This window comes from Nematostella vectensis, chromosome 1, assembly GCF_932526225.1.
Source record: "Nematostella vectensis chromosome 1, jaNemVect1.1, whole genome shotgun sequence".
NCBI lineage: Eukaryota > Metazoa > Cnidaria > Anthozoa > Actiniaria > Edwardsiidae > Nematostella > Nematostella vectensis.
Genome location: NC_064034.1, coordinates 2,899,355 through 2,922,580, shown reverse-complemented (window position 1 = coordinate 2,922,580; position 23,226 = coordinate 2,899,355). Strand labels below are relative to the sequence as shown.

The 23,226-nt window shown below is 42.2% G+C and overlaps 2 protein-coding genes across 2 annotated transcripts in view; one reads left to right on the top strand and one right to left on the bottom strand.

Annotated features, from left to right (window-relative positions):
- The window catches only part of LOC5509806 (transient receptor potential cation channel subfamily A member 1), a 28,401-nt gene extending 5,360 nt beyond the window's left edge, over window positions 1–23,041 (bottom strand). Inside the window, exons 1-27 of the mRNA XM_048724729.1 lie at window positions 23,004–23,041; window positions 21,242–21,521; window positions 19,176–19,266; window positions 18,673–18,848; window positions 15,924–16,031; window positions 15,524–15,632; window positions 14,911–15,008; window positions 14,410–14,457; window positions 13,892–14,077; window positions 13,221–13,409; window positions 12,862–12,948; window positions 12,372–12,457; window positions 11,268–11,429; window positions 10,942–11,056; window positions 9,842–10,011; window positions 9,082–9,166; window positions 8,882–8,938; window positions 8,724–8,804; window positions 8,249–8,319; window positions 7,600–7,762; window positions 7,351–7,380; window positions 7,202–7,282; window positions 6,611–6,777; window positions 6,022–6,082; window positions 5,783–5,848; window positions 4,988–5,161; window positions 4,511–4,579 (exon numbers count right to left, since the gene is read on the bottom strand). Coding sequence (XP_048580686.1) covers window positions 4,511–4,579; window positions 4,988–5,161; window positions 5,783–5,848; window positions 6,022–6,082; window positions 6,611–6,777; window positions 7,202–7,282; window positions 7,351–7,380; window positions 7,600–7,762; window positions 8,249–8,319; window positions 8,724–8,804; window positions 8,882–8,938; window positions 9,082–9,166; window positions 9,842–10,011; window positions 10,942–11,056; window positions 11,268–11,429; window positions 12,372–12,457; window positions 12,862–12,948; window positions 13,221–13,409; window positions 13,892–14,077; window positions 14,410–14,457; window positions 14,911–15,008; window positions 15,524–15,632; window positions 15,924–16,031; window positions 18,673–18,848; window positions 19,176–19,266; window positions 21,242–21,478 — 2,967 coding nt within the window. The 5' untranslated portion in view covers window positions 21,479–21,521; window positions 23,004–23,041. The remainder of the gene's footprint in view (window positions 1–4,510; window positions 4,580–4,987; window positions 5,162–5,782; window positions 5,849–6,021; window positions 6,083–6,610; window positions 6,778–7,201; window positions 7,283–7,350; window positions 7,381–7,599; window positions 7,763–8,248; window positions 8,320–8,723; window positions 8,805–8,881; window positions 8,939–9,081; window positions 9,167–9,841; window positions 10,012–10,941; window positions 11,057–11,267; window positions 11,430–12,371; window positions 12,458–12,861; window positions 12,949–13,220; window positions 13,410–13,891; window positions 14,078–14,409; window positions 14,458–14,910; window positions 15,009–15,523; window positions 15,633–15,923; window positions 16,032–18,672; window positions 18,849–19,175; window positions 19,267–21,241; window positions 21,522–23,003) is intronic.
- On the top strand, window positions 17,055–18,074 carry LOC116616794 (homeobox protein vab-15-like). Its single transcript, XM_048724756.1, has 2 exons — window positions 17,055–17,282; window positions 17,402–18,074. Exons 1-2 carry the CDS (start codon window positions 17,099–17,101, stop codon window positions 17,947–17,949), a joined length of 732 nt encoding a protein of 243 aa, XP_048580713.1. The 5' UTR covers window positions 17,055–17,098; the 3' UTR covers window positions 17,950–18,074.
- Window positions 23,042–23,226: the final 185 nt, after the last annotated feature.

Here is a 23,226-nt window from a genome sequence, read left to right as displayed (position 1 = left end):
GATTTGTAGCTGTGTCCTTCCTTGTGGTGACCCCATCTTCGACATCTGAGACTCAGTGAAGTGTTTTCCGGGGCCAATCTCGTATGCCTTCCATACTGTCATCCCAGAGCTTTCGAAGCGGAAGTTATGGAAGCTTTGAATGCCCGTCAATCCGTGCTTTGTCGTAGTTTGCTGGGTCTCGTCCACAGCAACGACAGCGACATAACAGCCTTTCACTCCTCCATTCGTCTCAAGGGCAGCCTTGATGTCACTGGCTGACTGGATGTCATTGCCCTCATTCACGTATCTTCTCATGGGGCTTTCATAGCGGCAATCCGACGATCACAAACATCTTTGCCGGACTGTGGTTCGCTGAAATCGTATCGGCGAATAACAATTCCGGTGCTCTGACTGATGCTTGGAATTGAGACCGCCAGAAAGCCGCTATGATAGCGTCCAGCGTTGTCAGATCTTATAAATGCCTCGGTGATTTCTGGGCTCGTGCGCCGGATGGTGGTGAGGGTGTTCTCAATAATGGAATGTACCGCAAACCAGTTTTGGGTACACTGATCAAACAAGTGGACATATGTTTTTGTCTGAAAGAGAAAAACAATACAGAATATTTTTTTGACAAGAGTAGAGCAAATTATGTCATAAAGTAAAGACATCTATTTGTGTAACTGTTACGCACTACTTAATAACTAATGTTGCCTCACCTGCAATTCACCGTCCTCGCCCCTTGTTACTGCGACCGTCACGTGCCATGACTTGCCCTTCTTGCCATACCAGTATTTTTGAGTCTCTCGGAAGCTACGTGGCAGGAACTTCATCGCCCAATCTATGATGAGCAGCACCTGGATGTCCAACAAGTTGTCGAGAATGATGTTTTTTGCAGAGTCCTGGTCCTGGTGAACCGCTCTCAGAACCTGCGCTTTCCAGTCCTCTATCATAGCAACAGCATTGTTGAAGTCGTGATATAATTCTTCAAGCGCCTCTGAATTGCCGGTCCCCCTGAAGCGGAACAGAGTGGCATTATATATTATCTGACTGTGTCATAGCACATTTTTGTTTGCATGTATGAAAAAGTCTTAGCAGTCCAAATGTTTGGTCACATGCAACAGCATTAAAACTACGTACTGTAGCTGAGTAAGCTTCGTAGTGATAAAGATATCCAGCTCCGACAGAACGCTCTTTAAAGCTTCGCAGCGCTCACAGAGAAGGCCGTGCTCATGCGTGCACTCTGCAGTGAATTCCTTCTCGGGGGCACTGAGAGCGAATGTCCGGCAGTGATCTCCGCAGGGGCTGTTAGAGCTCACGTGCACTTTGAAGTCACTATTCAGGTAGATTTTTAAAGCACGAAGAGCAGCCTTGATCTCCTTGGTTCTGGTCGCTGCAAATCCTGAAAGAATAAAATATAGGGCCGACAGCTCCACCTGTCACGCTCCTCAGGAATGTGTTGAGGGAGTGAAGCTTGTACTGCATCTTGGGTGTTTGGTCCCACTCCGCCGAGGTGTTTTCTGGGCCAGCGGAAGATGACGACCCGATGGACACATTGTCACTCTCACTAGTTTCACCTTCTAAGCAACGCTGTCAAGAAAAAATAACAACACGAGAATAAGTAAACGCAAGGATTTGTAATACTGCATTGCACTCGTCATGAGCAACACAGAGTTACTTACAGGAGAAAGTGCTTCTACGGATGACGCAGATGTGCTGGCCTGTTGCGGTTCAATTGCTAGTTCAGACTGAAAAACAGCAAAAAAAACAAAACAAAACAAAAAAAACGCAGTGATACCAAAAGCATTTTGTCGTTATTTCCATCGTATTGGCGCAGCTACTTACAGAAGATATCTCTCTGGTAGAGGAGGCAGATGTGCTGGCCTGTGGCACTAGTGGCGGTTCAATTACTAGTTCAGACTGAAAACAAACGAACAAAGAAAACGTTACTCAAGCTTCCGTTAAAAATCATCGGGGATGATCGACCGGAAGTAAACCGATAATAAACAACGAAATTATAATAAATAATTCAGTTGGCGCGTTACGGGGTAGTAGCTCAGATTACGTACACATGTAACTTGACCGGATTTTGTAATCAAACACGGAGAGCGCGTCGCAAACAAAGCTCATTTTAGCCAAACTAGAGGGGATTTTGTGGTTAATAATCAAAATTTTTAACCTTGCAAACCCTGTTCCTACTGCCCTTGCAATGTGCGGTTGTGTGACACAACAAAAGTTGAATGCCTGATTGATTGCGAACATGAGAGCGTTTCTTACACTTTTAGCTGATATGCAATTACTTTTTATCGAGTGCGCTAAATTGTCGTTGGACCATCGGAAGGCAAAAGATCGCAACATATATTTGCAAAGATTTTCGCAATGTTTATCATGGTTTGGTCTTTGTTTGTTCAAATTTGATTTTTCAGCGCGCGCGGCTTGTGTAAATACAAGTGTTATGTTCGCTAAGATATCCCGGTGCCGTAAAATTAGACCTCTTTTTATCGGAAGACACTTGTGCTTGTATTACGGATTGATTGAGCGAGATAACAACCCGAGCGCTATTTAGGGACAGCTGGGTAATAATTTTTTTTCGCCAAAATATGTACATATTGCTTGGAGTTTGGGTGAGGCACTTTTAATCTCTAGAGACAAGGCTACAGCCCCCCCCCCCCCCCTATCAAAATAGAGAACATGGTTGCTTTCCCGTACTTACCCCACTTTGTCTTTGGGTGATCTGTGTATTGACATCCGAGCTATGTGCAACACGGCACTTCTTGCATATAGCTTTAAAAAAAAAAAACATAACCTGTTTTAGAAATGACACCGAGAAATCCAAAGATGACTTATTATTGACCACCGCAATGCTTACCTGATCCGACAGGAACAAGAACATTCCAGAACTGCCACACTTTCCTTGATACCTTGATGCTCTTCACCCCCGGTTTCCACTGAATCCCAAGGGCGTCGCAGTGTTTTGTGCAAATGGTTTTCTGTGTTTCACTAGCCTCAAAGTTCCCAGTTCTTGCTAAAGTCAGCGCCGACTCGGTTCTTATATCGCGCCTGGCGACGTTTGGCCGCGCTAAGTGCGCACCGACATCCCTCTTACATGATAGCAATGACAAGAACTCTTTTACACCAGGGTCTTTAGAGGAACGACCGCAAGAAGTTTAGCAAAACGCCGCAAAAGAGCAAGTTAACTCGGTTGCCATTTACATCGCACGAATCAACACCAAGTGTGAAGACGCTTTGGAACAACAGATTGACTCCCGGTAGCTGAATCATAATTGTTAAGCAAACATTACTCGAATTACGACTGAAACAGAAGCAATGCGTTTATTGCCATCTAAAAGTACAAAAACACAAGTTTTGCGGGCGGTGTATGTAAAAAGTGACATTTTTTCCCCCCTCCGTTAAGCAAATCAAAACGAGGGGACCCTGTGTAAATAATCGTTCTGTGAAAATTAGTAGAATTAGGACTGAAACAGGAGAAATAATCTGATTGATTATTTGAATCTATTTCCCTATGCTTGAAACTTCTCGCAACGCGTATGCTGAAAAAATCATCTCGGGATCCCTGTGTCCCAAATTCGTCATTTTACGCATCATTTTATCATAAGCACTCTCAAATATTTCCAGATCATGTAAATCATATTATTTTATTTATGTAGAACATGCATTTGGTGGTTGAGGAAAAAAAACATTTAACAGTTGTTTCCGACCATGAGGAGCAAATAGCGAAAAAGAATGACCCAGGTTCCCTGTGCCGAGTACGTCATATTCGCGATGACGTCACAGGGCGACAATAGAAGTGCCCAGAAATTTTATTGCAGATTTTGAAAGTCCAATCACCCTTCTTTCATCTGGTTTGAGTGGCTATTATGTGTTGATAGGACCATTGGAGATATTTTAGCCTAAAAATCGACATTTTTTAGGCGCCCAAAAGCTCGAGCAATAGGTTATTCGATTGACAGCTCGTGACAGGTTGAGATTTAACAAAATGCAATGCTCTTCCGTATACAAGCTCTATAGATATGTGGAAACAATAATAGTAAGTGTCATTGATATTTGATAAAACGTATATGCTCAAGAGAAGCAGGAAATGGAGCCATTTTCAAAGGAGTTTCAAGGTAATTTGAGGCCCATAACAAGGGGGGTGGTCTAACTCCCCCCTAATTTCTTCAAACTTCAAACCGTTCGAGGTGTGGACGTCCTCTGAGAAGCACATCAAACTGGCCAAATTTCATCCAGATCGGCGGGGGGTCATGTACCGCGACTGCATGGTCCTGTCGCGGACACGCACTTAAAATGTTTGAAAATATTAGGGGGTCCCCAGCCCCTGCTACATGGCCCTGGATTATACTCACGACGTTATTTTAAGTATGCTGTAAAGAATCTGTAAAGATACCTGTAGACAACCTCCACGGATGCCGTGGGTATTGCTTAAAGCTACCCTGCACAAAGAGTGTAACTCCGTCCCCGAGAAGCGTTTGCGAGAAAATGTAGTCATGGATTTTGTGCTGAGATATGCGCCCACCTGCATGACGTATCTGTCAATCAACGCGCTCTGCTCGATTTTGTCGATATCACCCACAGACAAACCAACCTAACAAGGTATAAGGGAATGTTGCTATCATTCATTGATATTTGTTGGAAACTGATTGGCATTGTGAGGTAATCAAACTTGCGTTACCTGTCACACGCATGCGTGACGTCTCATTGTGTGACCATGCGTGATGTGTCCCGGGTATTTCGTGACGTGATGCGTATTATTGGGAGACTTGTTAAAGGCATGGTGTTACGTGTCACGGATATCGCATGACATGAGACTTATCATGCGTATTATTGCGTGACGTGTTTCGGGTATTGCGTGATTTATCATGCGTATTGTTGAGTGATGTGTTTCGGGTATTGCGTGATTTATCATGCGTATTGTTGAGTGACGTGTTTCGGGTATTGCGTGATTTATCATGCGTATTGTTGAGTGATGTGTCACGGGTGTTGCGTTACTCACCAGCATGTTCATGAGTATGATTGGCATCGTGAGACAGAACAGTACGATGAGGATGTTTGCGAGGTAGGGGTGTCCTAGCTTGGTCCACGGCATGAAGGTGTCCACGTAGTTTATCTCACCGAGCATCATGATGAACATCAGCATCATCGCGTTACCAAGCGACGTGAATGGCTCCTGATCAACAAGAAACACACAGTTAAACATCGATAGCCAACATCAATTGGCGGCGCACCCCTTCCACGAGCCTTCAATGGTAACCGTGAATACGCGTCGATCGTTTTCTGATACATCCGTCGTGAATAAATACCGCACTAGCGAGTTATTGCTAAATGTGAATCAATTAAGAGTGATTTTAATTCCATGAACTACACTTTACCGTATTACACTTTATTGTGATCTGATTCTATTGTTCTCTTTTGTGTTTTACTGACTATTACCCTTTGACTATCACACTTTGTTTCACTTTGAATCAATTAAGAGTGATTTTAATTCCATGAACTACACTTTACCGTATTACACTTTATTGTGATCTGATTCTATTGTTCTCTTTTGTGTTTTACTGACTATTACCCTTTGACTATCACACTTTGTTTCACTTTGAATCAATTAAGAGTGATTTTAATTCCATGAACTACACTTTACCGTATTACACTTTATTGTGATCTGATTCTATTGTTCTCTTTTGTGTTTTACTGACTATTACCCTTTGACTATCACACTTTGTTTCACGGGTGAAAACTACTCTATTATCCTACCGAGATTTACAACTTTTCCAAACATCTTTTTAGAACTCACCACATCCAGTATAAGGTGGAAGGTGATGCCAAACGCAAAGGCGAATAGAATAAATAGCAACAAAACCTGTAAGAAAACGATATGATATTATAATTGTATGTCAAAAAGTTCTAACGAACTGCCCTCTTCTCTCCCCCCCTGTGTCCGTCATTGTGTCATGATTCATGTCACGCAATGATAGTGATTGCATCTTGATGAGGTGTCATGATTGGTGTCACGCAATGATTGTGATATTGTACCTTGATCAGCGTGACGAACATTCTGTACAACATGATGACGTATTTCCCGTATGATGGAAGCCTACAATACCAGAATAAGCATTGACTATGAAATAATAAAACAACAGCGACCAGGGATTAGGGCCGATTCAGATCATTTGTACTCCACCCTCTCCCGTCCCCTCGAATTTTTGTGATTTTCTGTACCGAGCCGTAAGCTATCTATAGGTCCGCCCCTAAAGTGTACTGTATAAAAAGGGTATTGTACCTAAGCGCAAGACGGCGGCACAACACTGTGTGTACTGTATAAAAAGGGTATTGTACCTAAGCGCAAGACGGCGGCACAACACTGTGTGTACTGTATAAAAAGGGTATTGTACCTAAGCGCAAGACGGCGGCACAACACTGTGTGTACTGTATAAAAAGGGTATTGTACCTAAGCGCAAGACGGCGGCACAACACTGTGTGTACTGTATAAAAAGGGTATTGTACCTGAATGAAGTAACCCCCTTTGCGTAAAACATATATTTAATAAGCGAACGTGGTCATATATTATAGATTCTATTACAATGCCCGACCACGCCCTTTAGGGGTCTTTATGTGTACCAACCTCTGTATGTACAAGATCAAGCTGATCCAGCCAAAGAACAAAGCGATGGTGGCAGCCACACGCTGGGTCCCCCACTTGCATTCACATGTCGGAGCAACGGAAACCAAAGCACAAACGAAGGCTGTGACCTCGATCATATTCGTGGCAGACGTGAAGTAGATTCGCCACTACAACGACACAGCGGACGTTGATGTCAAACATGCTACGTGTGCTTTGCGTGGGCTGTCATGAAATGTACATGTCCGAGTGTTGCGTTACCTTGGTGACGAGTTGAGTTCTTCAGAAATAGGTACTTATTTGTTCCTTACGTTGCGTTAGTCCGTCTGTTGCGTTATAAATCAACACAAGGTTAAAATGGTATCTTGTACGTCTCTGTGAAACACAGTAGTTGTGCTGACGTTCCGGGCTCCGACGAAGGGCTATAATGCTGGAAACATGAGCACAACTGCTCTTTTGTACCTTTTCAACCTTGTGTTGATTTATTGCTTGTCTACACCAAACCTACACAGACAAACAAGTTTTCTACCGTTTACCGTTTTGTAACGTTACTTTGGTTACTTATGTTGCGTTAGATGTCCATTGCTGCGTTACCTTGGTAACGAGCTGATGGAGTTCCTTCAGAAGAAGTAAAGAGACTAGCACTATCATGAAGTACTGGAGGATTTGCATATTCTGTGGACAGATAAACCTTGCTATAAACTTCCAGCAAATATAATTCTAATCTTCAAAAATATTATTACCTGGTTATTTTTGATGCACGTTTTCACATTCTAGAGAAACAAAACAAAACACACATAAAGTTGATTTATCTTGTGTAAATAAAGAAGCCGCTCCTAAAAAGTTCACATAAATGCACCTTTATAGCGTATATTTGCTCACAATAAACGTTTTATAGATTTACCGAGCACGTAAAATATATTTTAGATAAACGTACTTGAAGTTTTATAGCTTTTCTTTAAGCACGTTAAAGATATTTTAGATAAACGTACTTGGAGTTTGATAGGTTTTCCTTGAGCATCAGTACCGTTGAGCCGATCAGGGCAATACCGCTGGTCATTGTCTTCTAGCTGCACGTGTAGGTAGGAGAGTGGTACAAGATAAAGCATTGTCACTAGGATGCTTACCATAAACGCCACCCACCCGAATCCATTCCTGTACGAGAATTCCAAACGATTAATCAGTACAAAACAGTAAGTAATGAGACGAGAAAAGTGTCATTGCTTGAGTGTGGCCGTTTGAGATGTCTGGCATAAATATGCTGTTATTGGTATACGTTTTTATGTATTCGCTACCCCCCGCTAAGATCCCTGCGTTGCTTTCGGGTTTCCTGTGTTGTTTCGGGTTCCCTGTGTTGTTTTCAGGTTTCCTGTGGTGTTTCGGGTTCCCTGTGTTGTTTTCGGATTTCCTGCGTTGTTTTCGGGTTTCCTGTAGTGTTTAGGGTTTCCTGTGGTGTTTCAGGTCTCCTGTAGTTGATGGTGTAACGTCTCCCTCCCCAGCTCCTCACTGCACGCCACAGGGATCCTGAACATCGTGGACTAGGCTGTGGTTTCCCAGGGCCTCATGGCCTGAGTATCAGGCCCTCGGGGGAGGGGGGTGCCTGAGTCTCAGGCTAAGGGGCTCATAACCAGATAGACCTACCACTTGGTGCTGAGCACGGTGAAAGACACAGGGTGGGTGAGACATCTCTCGCGCCGATGGAAGGCGATCGTCTTAGAATAAGGAAGAACAAGAAACACACTGAATGACATGCTCGAGGATCCAGCGTACTTTGCGGGCGCTCCCAACTGTGGTAATGACCTTTTGGAGCGCCTGCAAAGTACGCTGGATCCTCCGAGGATGACTGAATGACCTTGTAACACTTTGTGTTAACGGGGTTCCACTCTTAAGAAAAACTAGCTATGTATATTCAGGTAGATGGTAAAAAATAAAATGAAAACATGAAAATGAAAATAAAAACAAAGCATATCAATCTTTGTCCAAGGGGGTGGGGAGGTGGGGTATAGGGGGGAGGGGAGGGGGAGATAGAGTAACCAAGAGTGCGCGGAATGGCTGATTGCGATTTTTCCGGATTTTACACGATAGAAGAAATTAACGGACATGTGTTCTTTCCTACCTTGAGAATCTCTAGTGAACTCTTCTGGTTCGGATTTTTTGGATTTCCTTTGCAAAGGAGAACGCTAAGGTCGTACTTTATCTAATAAAATCAAGAACGTAAATGATTACTCCGCGAAATATTTTTTTGCCACACAGAGTAATGGTGGTACTTCGAACCTTAAAATCCTTGTTTGTTTCTTCGCCCTCGTACTCGATGCACTGATCTAGAATTCTCTGCAAAATGAAAATAAAGCATAAACAATATAAATAAGACCATTTTTTCTGATATCTTCATTTATATTATTTTACACACTGAAAATGCCAGCAGTAGGTAATAAAGACATTGTGAAGTATGCGGTTAACGGTGACCCCAGTACCTCGGCAACCGAAGGCATCTTCTCAACCAGTTTGGTCATCATATTGAAAACGCCCGCATTGCATGACATCAAGATCTCTCGCCACCTGAAATGATATAAAATCCCTGGTCTTAGACTACAAACACCACTTTCGGAGTTTGACCGAGAGAAGAGTTCGGCCGCGCAAGAAATGGGGCGAGCGCACTTTGCATAGAAAGAACACGATAAAAGGTCATAAATGTAATAGAATTGTATTTCATTTGTGACCAATTTGTATCATATTTGTGACCAAATACAAACCCTGTCACACTTTTCGCGTGGACGAACTCTTCGCTTGGTCAAAGTTTCCTATGGAAATTACAGTAATGTTTACGTAGGCTAGCTTTTACCGTAACGGCTTAAACGAAGACGTCGTTACGTCTTAGCTTATTTGGCAAAAGATAGCTCTGCGCTGTACCTTATATGGATAAAGAAAGCGTTACGGTCTACCTTATATGGATGATGACAACGTCAGGCTCTACCTCATATAAAACAGCGTTACACATCTATTTACATAGATGGATATAATTTTACGTTTTACCTCGTATTGCTGAAGATAACATTTCGTCATACCTTATATAGATAAGATTAATGTTAAACCTTACCTTGTATGGATTGAGATGTCGTCACGCCTTACCTCATTTTGCTCAAGATATAGAGGTAACGTTATACACTTATACACTAACATACTCTAACCTTAAATGGCTAGCTATCGCCAACGCGATAACGTTATACACTTTACCTTAAATGGCTAGCTATCGCCAACGCCACTTCCGTCTCATCCTCGGCAACGGCTTGATCTAGAATGTTCTGGTTGGAGGAGTTCATAAGGATCTCTTGTCGGCTGATTGACAGCAAGTACGAGACCAAAGGGGCGTGGCCATGTATCGTAGCCACGTGTAATGCTGTGTTCTGTTTAAAAGAAGATTACTGTTACAAATATATCCCATTTAGCTACCCATATCATTAAGGGTCATTTTCAAATTCCTTCGACTGACATCCACAAGAGTACTTCCCCTCTAGATGTTTCAAACACTGCTTATATTCCTTATTTTCGTCCATGGTATTTAAACACTACTTATATACCTTCTCTTCGTCCATGGTATTTAAACACTACTTATATACCTTCTCTTCGTCCATGGTATTTAAACACTACTTATATACCTTATCTTCGTCCATGGTATTCAAACACTACTTACCTTATCTTCGTCCATGGTATTCAAACACTACTTACCTTATCTTCGTCCATGGTATTCAAACACTGCTTATATACCTTATCTTCGTCCATGGTATTTAAACACTGCTTAAATACTTTCTCTTCGTCCATGGTATTCAGACACTGCTTACCTTATCTTCGTCCATGGTATTCAGACACTGCTTACCTTATCTTCGTCCATGGTATTCAGACACTACTTATCTTATCTTCGTCCATGGTATTCAAACACTGCTTATATACTTTCTCTTCGTCCATGGTATTCAGATACTGCTTACCTTATCTTCGTCCATGGTATTCAGACATTGCTTACCTTATCTTCGTCCATGGTATTCAGACACTGCTTATCTTATCTTCGTCCATGGTATTCAAACACTGCTTATATACTTTCTCTTCGTCCATGGTATTCAGATACTGCTTACCTTATCTTCGTCCATGGTATTCAGACATTGCTTACCTATCTTCGTCCATGGTATTCAGACACTGCTTACCTTATCTTCGTCCATGGTATTCAGATACTGCTTACCTTATCTTCGTCCATGGTATTCAGACATTGCTTACCTATCTTCGTCCATGGTATTCAGACACTGCTTACCTATCTTCGTCCATGGTATTCAGACACTGCTTACCTTATTTTCGTCCATGGTATTCAGACACTGCTTGTGCCTTTTGACGATCAACTCTACGTTTTTCCTGGAGCCTTTTCGTGCAGCTTCGTGAAGTGGCGTCCTATTCGCTTGATCCCTTGACGTAAATGACGTAAAAAATAGATCACACTCATGTTCCTTTTAACAACCACGTCCATCGAATTGTAGGGCATTTTGCTTGGAAGTCTCTTTTGAATGTGACGAGTCATTTTAAAGGCTTTTTTAGCTAAATGTGCTTAAAACCAGATACAATGGAAAAATATATTGAGTATGATAGGGGGATAATAGTGGATGTTTAGAATATTTACTTTTCGATTGTGGCCCCGTAATCGAGCAGGACAGCGGTCACCTTGTGGAATCCACCACCGCATGCGTAATGCAGAGCTGTTCGTGATTGGCTGTTTTTCAAGTTGATGATCTTGGAGCCTTGTTTCTCAAGCAACGCACGCACGATGTCATGGTAACCGTATCTAGGAGCGACAACTAAATTACTACAACAAACGATAGTTTAAAAGGGCCAGCTTTCAGGGTCCAATTTATTTCTTGCCGTTTCGAAAAAGTTTCGCTTGACGAAGATAACAAGAATGGCGAAGATGAAGTTGTACAAGGCATTGGTACTCTCAGTTTTGTTATAATACGGTTGTACGACCTGGAAGATGGAGAAGAGAGATGAAATGATGTTGGAGTATTCCAACTTAATGCTTTAGCAGTATACTAAAAATTTGCTGGAAAGATCACATCAGCAATGAGGAAGACCTAAAAACAGCTAATACAGGCCCGTACCAAGTGGGGAGGGGGTGCGTTTCCCCCCCCCCCCCCCCCCCCCCCCACACACACACACACAACGGCCGACAAATACACTTTCGATTAGCCAAAAGAAAACTATAAAGCATAAGCGAACTAGATAAAAAAGGCATTCTAGATCACTCTGGTGTCATAAATCTAAATGTCAAATATTTTTGTAGCAAATGGTAGAAAAAAATCCCTTTTGTTCTTTTGGGGGTGGTCAGATTTTATACAAAAAACGCACGCCCTCCCTGGGTACGGGTCTGTAATATGAGGCCACTAAGCAGGGAAGATGGAAAATGATAGGCAGTTTGCTGAGACAAATGTAGCCATGACATGGGCACGCGAGGGAAGAAGTAAGAAACTTGGAGATGGAGAGAGACGGGGCGGGATGGAGGGCATGACGGTTGATCGAGAGATTTCATCGACAAGCACCTCCTCGGAATACTTTGGGGGGATATACAGAGACTTTAATAAAACGCCCACGCCCCTACTGGTCATTTCCTTATAATCTCAGTAAAAAAATAGGGGACGCCCCTCCTGGCTTCTATAGGCGGTACGGCTTTGCGCGGCTATTACGTGTTGTAACAGTAGGCATGACTGAGCTTTAATGAAGTTAAAATTACCTGGCGGCGACATGGAGGGGCGTGTCTTGTGTGTCGGACAGCACAGTGGCCGATGACTTGTTATGTGATAAAAACAAACGAATACTCTGCGGGAAAGATCAGTACAGATTAACGCATGGCAGTAGCACACATGGAGTCTTGGCATGTGAGCTAATATCAAGACAATGTTGTAAAAATGTAGTGTATTGCAATGGGTGTGTTGTAAGTGATTGTTGTGAGAACATTAATTTCGCTGTGCGCTGGCATGGTTGGGAACTGAGGTTGCACTGGTTGGAACTAATACTTCATCGAAAAGGTGCATTCCGCTATCTAGGGTTGCCTCATGTTTTATGTAATTTTCGTCGCTTGGGTTCCTTAGATCATGTTGAAATGCTTTAGATTTTGTGTGAGAGTTGATATCTTGTTGTCGCCTTATGTGTGGTCAATGTACTGAGATAAGACTAACGACCTTTATGTGTGGTCAATAAACTGAGACTGAGCAAAACTGGACCTTAATGTCGCCTTTAAGTGCGGCGTAGTGTGGCGGTGCATATCCGGACGAATCTTTCTCGGTAAGAAATGGGACCAGCGCAGGGTCCTGGAACACAATAAACACCTGTTACCTCCTTGTGACGTCATATATGTTATTAAATGGCGGCATATGACGTCAGAATGTATAAAAGTTATCATTCTACAATTTATTTTACACCAATGGTTGTAGCTAGAGTATCAATGCAAAGGCCTCGGAAAGACAAAAATGGCTTCAATTTCCTCATGCTAAAAGCAATTCATTCCCGGAGCGCGGTGAGTAGGACACTAATCCAAAGTCTACGTGGTGACATCATTTGCATGTGCTGCGTCATCACCTACCTTAAGTAGTACTTCCATGGTGGTAGGGTGCCCCACGGCGGTAGAGAGCGCAGTCTTGCCGTCTACATCGATGACTGTCGTGTCTGCGTCGCTATTCATCAAGTACTCCACCGTCTCGGCCGCCCCACACATGGCCGCTAGCATCAGTGGCGTTCTGTTGTCTTGGTTACGCGTGTTCACGGATGCTTGCTGGGGTAATGAGCAAAATAGATTTCTACACGACGGTTGTAAAGGCAAAAGCAAGCTCGACCACTCAAAGAAAAAACATCCTTGCCTACCAGTATAATATAAAAGCATAATAACATTCCCAAAAGGCCTTGGTAGGAGAATGCAACCCGTTATAACATACACCACACGCAAGAGATAAGTGTCGTAGTGATGTCCAGAACGTAACCATGGTAACTAGTACGAGGAGAGCGAGGCAATCGCCTCTGTAAAATAATGTGTGTGCCAAAATTCAAACTTTTAGTACTTTGTCTTGATAAAACTTCGAATTTTAAAATTTTTTTAGACTGCAATAAACCAATGATTTCGATTGGTATTCATGGTATTTTTTATGAACGTGCACCAGGGTATTAAAAAAAAGATTGCTTTGCCCGGTATCGGTTATTTTCTGGTAACGGACCAAGAAGAAATGAAAAAGACCTTCTTATTTGTTTGTTTTCTCGTACCTTTCCCACTAGCATTTTCACGATTTCCACGTTGTTGCTCTGGGCGGCCATGTGTAGAGGGGCGAAGCTTCGGCTGTCAATCAAGAGGATTTTAGCCACTCCTGGGTCGTGCTGGATGAGCAGCTGTACGATGCCTGTTGACCCTTGCTCGCACGCAAGGTGGAATGCGGTCATTCGGTCACCGCGCTGTCATTAACATTATTGCATTATATCGTCCTGACATTGTACTTATAGTTTCAAGGGCGCGAGGAATAAGATAAGATAAAATAACTTTTTGTAACCCTGGGTATTTTTAGAATCTAAATACATTACAATGAGTAATCTTTCATTTAGAAATATAAGAATCATTAATTTGTTAAATTAAAAAAATATCATTATTGCATGTTTAGAAAAAAATAATCAATAAAAACATAGACTACACTGTACAGTGTCATTTTCTCTAAGAATAACGGGATATTTTTGAGATTTTCTGAGTTTCTATGTGCTTTTACTAGCTGAGAGCGTGTGTATGATTATACCTTAGGCTGGCGGATTCTTGCCCCGTTGTCCAGGCATAGTTGAACCACCTGTGAAATGATTATGCATTTTCTTTACCACACAGAATGACTTCCATAAGGCACACGAACCTGGTTTAGACTGATTCTAGCCTCTATCTGCTTGTCTCCGTTTCCAACCTTAGTGACCACTGGAGAAAGTCACAAAATATTTGCTTCCTGCTAAAACGCTGTATCTTGCTTGGATCATCAATCTAGGTTCTTACTCAAGAATCATCAGATATTAGACATTTTCACAAAATCCCTCGCAACTTTATGAAAATACTTGGGCATGATCTTGCTTTGATTATTTATCTATATACAAATGTATAAGGACTTAGTTCAGGGTATAACGTCTTTTTCTATCTTGCATGGACTATTTGGAACATTATTTTTAATAAACACTTCTCAGTCGGCGTCGGACTTTCACACTTTTGCCGCTTTTTTTTTGCCGCGTGCATCATAACATACCGCGCGCATGTCTACCTTAGTGAAACCGCTATCCACGGCTAGATGCAAAAGAGTACTGCCGTCCTTGTCAGCGTTGTATAAAAATGTTTCGAGGCTTATTTTTCTTGTTTTCACTGGAATTAAAACAGAAAACTATAAGGTTAATTAAAGGAATCTTGTTGGCGAGAAAGATTATATTAATGGAATCGTAATCTCGTTCCAGCCCACCACAAAAAATCCTTGCATCTCTCGTTTGGGAAAAGCTAATAGCGAATCAAATATTGCGGAAGTTTCAAGTGTTTCGTCCGACTATACTTTTTGTTTGTTTGCTGAAGGACTTGAGACTACGAATTCTTTTTTCATAAAGCGTATTGCTTTCATGACACTTTGAAGAAACTTGGTGTGCCAAAACTTGGAGGGTTGCTCAATATAAAACGTTTAAAAAAATAAAGCTGCATCTCCCCTTAATAAAAATACGTATAACATTACGAAAGTGAAAATATTCCTTGGTACCTAGCATTGATAAGAAGAATAGCTCTATTACCACTATTAGACAATCTTATAAAAAGGAAAAAAAGAAAAAAAAAATCCGTCCTAGACGACTTGCTTGCTTGAAAAGAAAAACACTAATCAAGAAAGGAATACTTACAGTACTCGATTAGATAATTAGCGGCCGCTGCAGCGCCGTTCTCCATGGCTTTACCAAGAGGAGTCTTAAAGTCCTCGTCTTTACTGTCAAACTTGGCGTTGCGCTCGAGCTACGAAAAGTAAACCATAGGAGAAAGATATACCTTGAGAGAATGAGTATCTAATAGTTTGGGATCTTTTATGTTTGTTTTGAGCAGCCGATTTTGGTACAGGCTTTAATTGTCTGGATAATAGAGTTGTGTTGTATTTTACGAACGCATTAAGTCAACATTGTGACGACTTACATCACATCATGAAACATTAGTTCAAAGAGTCAATTGAAGTAGATTTTTTGCTGGCCTTCCAAGGTTTTGGTGATAGATTGAATTCTCGAGTGAAAAAGAGTAAAGATGCTTCCTCACCAAAATTCTACAGAGACTGGGCTTGTTTAGCATAGCGGCGATGTGTAACGCTGTAAGTCCACTGCTTCCTGGCTCATTCACATCGCACTCGGCATTGTGAAGCAGCATCTTTGGGGACAAAAAAAAAACCTTTGAGGCGATGCGCATTTAGGAATTATCACATGGGTTACAGCGAGGGCAATTGACGATAACGGCGGATGCATAAACAGCAAGAAAACAATCACAGATAGCAAGCACGAAAACAGCGTGTACGGGTGCACAAAACGCAAGTTACAAACCTGAAGACAGGTGAAAATAATTACCGATAATAATGCTGGCTCAGATTAAAAAAATCCAAGCATTGGATAAACGTTTATTAACTTATAATTAAAATGCTTTGAAGTCATTTTTATGTCCTCTTTTTACATGGACACGAATTAAAGTTTTAAATCATCTCAAAACATTTTCATATATAAGCAGCAAAATTTATTTCTAAATATCGGTATACACTTATAATAATTCAATCAGTATTAATAACTCTCCAATAGCTCTGTACTAATAGCCATAATTAGCATATATAACTATTTAATTACGATTTTGTTAAAAAGTAGAAATAAGTTATAACATCATCAGTTATATTATTAATCAAACATTAAGGCCAAGGAAAATATGGAGAGAAAAGCGCCAAAATGTCTTATTTTCCAAATCCCAATAAGTTGAGCATGGCTGCGGTTTTTCCAAAGGTTAGAGCATTGCCGTTTGAAAGGCCGCCGGTTTCTTTGTATGGGCGCACCGTCTTTTTTCCACTGCACTTCATGATCAGCATAAAATACATTCAAAACTCTATTAAATTTTAGATTGAACTAGAAAAGAAAAAAATGATATATTAATTGTTATCTTTTGGAAATAAAAATATGGAGCAAAAAGTCCATTTGAGCTTTTAAAAAAACTTTTCCAAGGCATCGTCTTGTTTTCGCAGGCGCGCTGTACAACAAAAATTGCGTCGGGCTTTCTTTGCGCCGGCGCAAAAGACATCTCCCTTTGTACAGAGGCGAAAAGCGCTCCTGCTAAGGGCGGCCGCGATGTCTTTTGAAGTCAACCCGCGCATGTATATAAACCGCTCGTGCAACAAGCATTCTATCATTCGCTTACTTGACTGTCAACAAGAATACAAGCTAAGCAAAAGTAAAGTAAACATGGCGTCCACAGTACAGCTACCCCAACCAAATCTCATCACACGCCAAGACCTGGAGCAGAGGAAAATTCCATTCGCGATCAACGACATACTGCCCGCAGTACCGACGGCCAGCAGCAACTCGTCTCTGGCCAGTCAGCCTAGTCCTCCTCTGTCAACCGAGTCCGATTTATTCGCCGAGAGAGGTAAATAGAAAAGAGTATAGTTGTCACGTGTAAAATGCATAGTGCATAGCTTAAACTAAGAACTCTTTAGAAACAATCTCGTGAACCTTTGATTGACAAATATTTGGTTTGGTTTCCAGACTCGAGACCTCAGACTCCAGACTCGGACCCAGCCCCCGACAAGGTGACCAAGCCTCGGCGCTCATTTTTTTCCGCTGACCAGGTGAACCAGTTAGAGCGCGTGTTCGCTGCACAGCAGTACGTATCGGCCAAGGAGCGCGCGGAGATCGCCGAGACACTCAACATGACTGACGACCAGGTCAAGATCTGGTTCCAGAATAGACGAATGAAACGCAAGAGAAAGCGCGCCGAGGAGACTGAGTACTACACCAAGCTAGCACTGTACAACACAGCGATAGGACCACAGCCAACCCAAGGCTTCCGCCCGTATCCAGGACCTCTCCCAGTACTATCACCACAGGTATATCGCGGCTATCCGTTCCAGTACCCAGGCACACCACCACCACCGATGTACCCAGCCTTCCTGCCAAGTTTCCCCTCCAGCCCACCACCGGAGTATCCTGGGCTTCCTGTGTCGTCACCTGGACGAGTATGCACTAGACCCGACTGCAATTGTGGTGGACGACCGCTGAACGAAATGCCTACTCACATGTATGATTTATTTTGAATTGTATGTTAAATGAGTAAGAGTTTACTTTGTATGTGAATGAGCTTTAATTTGATTTGTAATGAGATTGGTGAACAATGCTTAATGTAAATACTTTTTATTATTATTAAATATTTTGTGAAAAATGTTGGTCTCTGTCATTTATCTGGCTCGGTTACAATGTTGTTTTGCTATTGGCTCTCGACAAAAAACACACACGGTTCACATTGTATGAGCCTTGTTTTTTTGCAACAATGAATTTTACATCAAAACATTGTTTACGACCAGACGAACGCCCGAAACGTCAGCGCAACTACTCTGTTTTACAGTGGCATACAACATTCCTTTTCAATCTTGTGTTGATTTAATAGCTTATATTAAAGAAGCCTAATTTCTACGTGTTACTATAAGTATGGCCCGTCAAAAGCATGTACTTTGTATATTTTATCACGTGTTACCAATAGTATGGCCTCTTTAACAACAAGTACTTTGTATTTTCATGTATTACCAATATTATGGCCTCTTTAACAACAAGTACTTTGTATTTTCATGTATTACCAATATTATGGCCTCTTTAACAACAAGTACTTTGTATTTTGTCATGTATTACCAATATTATGGCCTCTTTAACAACACGTACTTTGTATTGTGTCATGTATTACCAATATTATGGCCTCTTTAACAACACGTATGTATGGTAATAGTATGTTAACAACACGTACTTTGTATTGTGTCACGTGTTACCTTGAGTATGGCCTCGTTTCCAGTTCGCGCCGCGAACTGCATGATGGTATCACCCCGGTCATCTTTATGCGTTATGTCAGGTCTGGCATCCAACAGCAACTTTACCATCCTAATGTCGCTCTTGACGACTGCGTTCTGAAGAGGTGACCGGCCATACCTGTCCGGGTTATTCAGGTCTAGCAGGATAATAGCACATTTCAGTATAAATATTCGAGTACTCGAATGGCATAAGAGAAAATATTACGATTTTAACCAGGGCGTTAACCGTTTACCTTCAAGCTTTTGAAAAAATAAACAAAATAATCTAAAAAAGTGCGAATCCGACCTGACAAAGTCTCGCTTTCGCGCTCAATTTACGCAACATTATCTGAAAAAAGGCTCCAGTAATTTCGCAAAGTGCTGCTCAGCCTTTGATATGCATGACCAAAAATACTAGACAAAAATGAGTGGTGACAGGAGAGTGTTAATAAGCAACATGAATATCAAAATCCTTTTGCACTTACATTGCTTGTCTTGAACAAGCTTATTGGCAAGTACGTAGTCGCCATTCAGAACAGCATCATTGAGCCTCTGGGCTTTGTCAACTTCATGTTCCTATAAAAGGTACTAAATTAACCGTTTAACGCCTCCTGTTGCCCCGCCTATATTTCCTTTAGTATGTAACTTATCTTACTTGCTACTAGCTTTTGAATTGCCTCTACCATAACTATTTAGACTTAGTTCCATCCTCCATCAAAAAAGGCCCCGTTCCTATTATACCCCCCCCCCCCCTAAGAAAATGAAAATGCCATCCCTGAGTCTTTTTATCTAGAAAAATTGCTTAGCTGTCCCTTAGGGTCACCATACCCCAGGCAGCCAGGTATCTCATAGAATAGATTATGTGTGCAGACATAGGAATGTCGTAGTCAATATCACTCATCCCCCAGCCTCCAGCCAGGACTCTCACAGTTTATGTGTGCAGATATAGGAATGTCGTAGTCATTATCACTCACCCCCCAGCCTCCAGCCAGGACTCTCACAGTTTATGTGTGCAGATATAGGAATGTCGTAGTCAATATCACTCACCCCCCAGCCTCCAGCCAGGACTCTCACAGTTTATGTGTGCAGATATAGGAATGTCGTAGTCAATATCACTCACCCCCCAGCCTCCAGCCAGGACTCTCACAGTTTATGTGTGCAGATATAGGAATGTCGTAGTCATTATCACTCACCCCCCAGCCTCCAGCCAGGACTCTCACAGTTTATGTGTGCAGATATAGGAATGTCGTAGTCAATATCACTCACCCCCCAGCCTCCAGCCAGGACTCTCACAGTTTATGTGTGCAGATATAGGAATGTCGTAGTCATTATCACTCATCCCCCAGCCTCCAGCCAGGACTCTCACAGTTTATGTGTGCAGATATAGGAATGTCGTAGTCAATATCACTCACCCCCCAGCCTCCAGCCAGGACTCTCACAGTTTATGTGTGCAGATATAGGAATGTCGTAGTCAATATCACTCATCCCCCAGCCTCCAGCCAGGACTCTCATAGTTTATGTGTGCAGGTATAGGAATGTCGTAGTCATTATCACTCACCCCCCAGCCTCCAGCCAGGACTCTCACAGTTTATGTGTGCAGATATAGGAATGTCGTAGTCAATATCACTCATCCCCCAGCCTCCAGCCAGGACTCTCATAGTTTATGTGTGCAGATATAGGAATGTCGTAGTCATTATCACTCACCCCCAGCCACCAGCCAGGACTCTCACAGTTTATGTGTGCAGATATAGGAATGTCGTAGTCAATATCACTCATCCCCCAGCCTCCAGCCAGGACTCTCATAGTTTATGTGTGCAGGTATAGGAATGTCGTAGTCATTATCACTCACCCCCCAGCCTCCAGCCAGGACTCTCACAGTTTATGTGTGCAGATATAGGAATGTCGTAGTCAATATCACTCATCCCCCAGCCTCCAGCCAGGACTCTCATAGTTTATGTGTGCAGATATAGGAATGTCGTAGTCATTATCACTCACCCCCCAGCCTCCAGCCAGGACTCTCACAGTTTATGTGTGCAGATATAGGAATGTCGTAGTCAATATCACTCACCCCCCAGCCTCCAGCCAGGACTCTCACAGTTTATGTGTGCAGATATAGGAATGTCGTAGTCATTATCACTCACCCCCAGCCTCCAGCCAGGACTCTCATACAAGGGCACAAAACGGATCTGTTCCGCAAAATATTTGTTCCGCAGCGCGATTTTTTGCTGGCTAGGAAGATGTAAGACCACTCAGTTGCTGGGAAAAAAGTCTCCCGAATGGTTCTGCTGGCAAATTTATGGAAGCGAACTAGTTGTATTGGGGATATTTTTTGGGGCGCTGAGCGGATGCTTTGGGAAAAAAATCGTCGCGATCGGTTAAACGGGCGATTGTTCGTGTTCCTTCTTGCGCAAAAGGAACAGATAATTCTTCCCCAGCACTTTTAAAATGGATATTTTTGCCATCTGAACATATTTGAACGACAAAATGTGCCATTTTAAAGTGTTTCGGCAAGGGGAAGTGTCGTAACACGGTATGTGACGCAATCTCTTACCCCGTATGTAGTTTTACTGTTGTCTTCGTCGGGTTTTGCCGATGGTATCTCGTTTTCATATGCCATAACAATGCTGGACAATTTGCGCATGCGCTCTTGAACCTGTTTAGACTGGATTTCCATAATGAACGCCTGGTTGTCCTCAGCAATTCCGTGATCCTTTGCGACATCCTCGTCCCCATGCCTCACAGCCGTACCGTTAGGTACTTCCAGTAGTTCCATAGATGACGTGCTCATGATAACGTGACACTTTCAACAGCTCAGTCTTAGACTACAATGCCTTAATGGAAATAACGATGTATGTATTACTTTGCGTATGGAGACAACAAGGTTGTTGAACTAGTGAATGGAGTTTGTGAGTCAGCAAGTCAGAAGAATACAAGAAGACAAGCGCTAGCCAGGATTTGTGGTGGAGGGGGGGCTGCGAAGGCATAAATACTATATGTAATGTACATGTAATAAAGGCCACATTTGCAATAATGGCCACATTTTCAATAATGGCCACGTTTGTAATAAAGTCGTGCCCGATTTGTAAAAAAGGTCATGACACATGTTGGAAGCTTGGCGTTAATACGAGCATTAATCATCTGTCTCATCTCAGGCCCGTACCCAGGAGGGGGGGAGGGGGACGCAAGGGGTGCGAACGCACAAAGCCGAAGGTCCACTTCCGGTACCCAATAGACGTGCTATTTGTAGACAAAACCATAAAACATAAGCTAGATCACTCTGGTATATAGCCAAATATGACGTTAAACGTCCCGTGGAGATACTGCAACGCATTGTTTTTTCGGGGATGGTCAGATTTTTATCAGAGAACTCGTTCCACCCCTCCCCCCGGAAAAGTTAGGTCCACTTTTTCGGATTTCGCACCCCCCAAGAAAAATCCTGGGTACGGGCCTGCATACTAGAACACACGTTTGTTAAATTCATGTTTGGAACGAATGGATGTTTTTTTTAGGATTTTCCATGGATAATATATTAATCTCACTTTCGGTTCGCAATAGACGTACTATTTGTAGACAAAACGACTATAAAGCATATTAGCCAAATCCGATAATCCCCCTTCCCCGAAAATAATAAGTCCACTTTTTTGGATTACGCACCCTTCCTTGTCTTTCTTTAGACCAAAAGGTTCTTTCCAAGTTTGACGAACTTGCTAGAATGTCATAGAATAATTACAATAAAATGCATCTTTCGTCAAGGGTTAACCTTGAAGGATCTAAAGCCCGTGGTTAAAAATTCACGGGGGCAGTACACAAGCTGGTTTTTTGTATAATAAAGACCTAATGCCAAAATATCGCGGAGGAAATATTTTCGTTACTAGAACTTTTAACTCCCGCGACTCTCTCACTGATTAAATTATCGCAGCGTTAAATTCTGTATGCAATTTTTTTTGGAACATACCAATTTCCCTTGGTAGCCAGAGGGAGGTTTAAGACCCCTAAATCCTCCACTAGATCCATGACAAATGACAGTTTGTCAGGGCATAATATCGGCAATATTGCTATCGTTTCCCACTTAAGACCACTGTTTTGGGCTCGGGTTGATCGAGATTACAATATATAAGGGTTGATACCGTCTCACAATGGAAGATACTGTTATTGTTCGTCTATTAATACTATCAGTGTATACGCGTTTGAACTGCTAATCAAGCAAAATAGCCATTTCCTGAAAAACGTTACCGATTTTTTTAAAATCTTAGTTTCATCTTGACACCAGCATTTTAATTCATTTGTAATTTCTAAGTGAGAGCCCTACATACCTGAAGTTTATCACTTCTGAGATCCATGTCGTGGTTGACTTGCAAAACGGGAATAGAGGTCTATTTCCGCATGGGTGACGAGCAATTAATGAAGAAGGGGCGAAAGCGAGTGCAATAATTGTTTCCATTCATAACACACAATAAGATCCGCAAATCCCGCATCATTTACCAGTTCAACCCAATAGGGGTTTCATAGAATATCCAACAAAGATAAGAAGGCCAG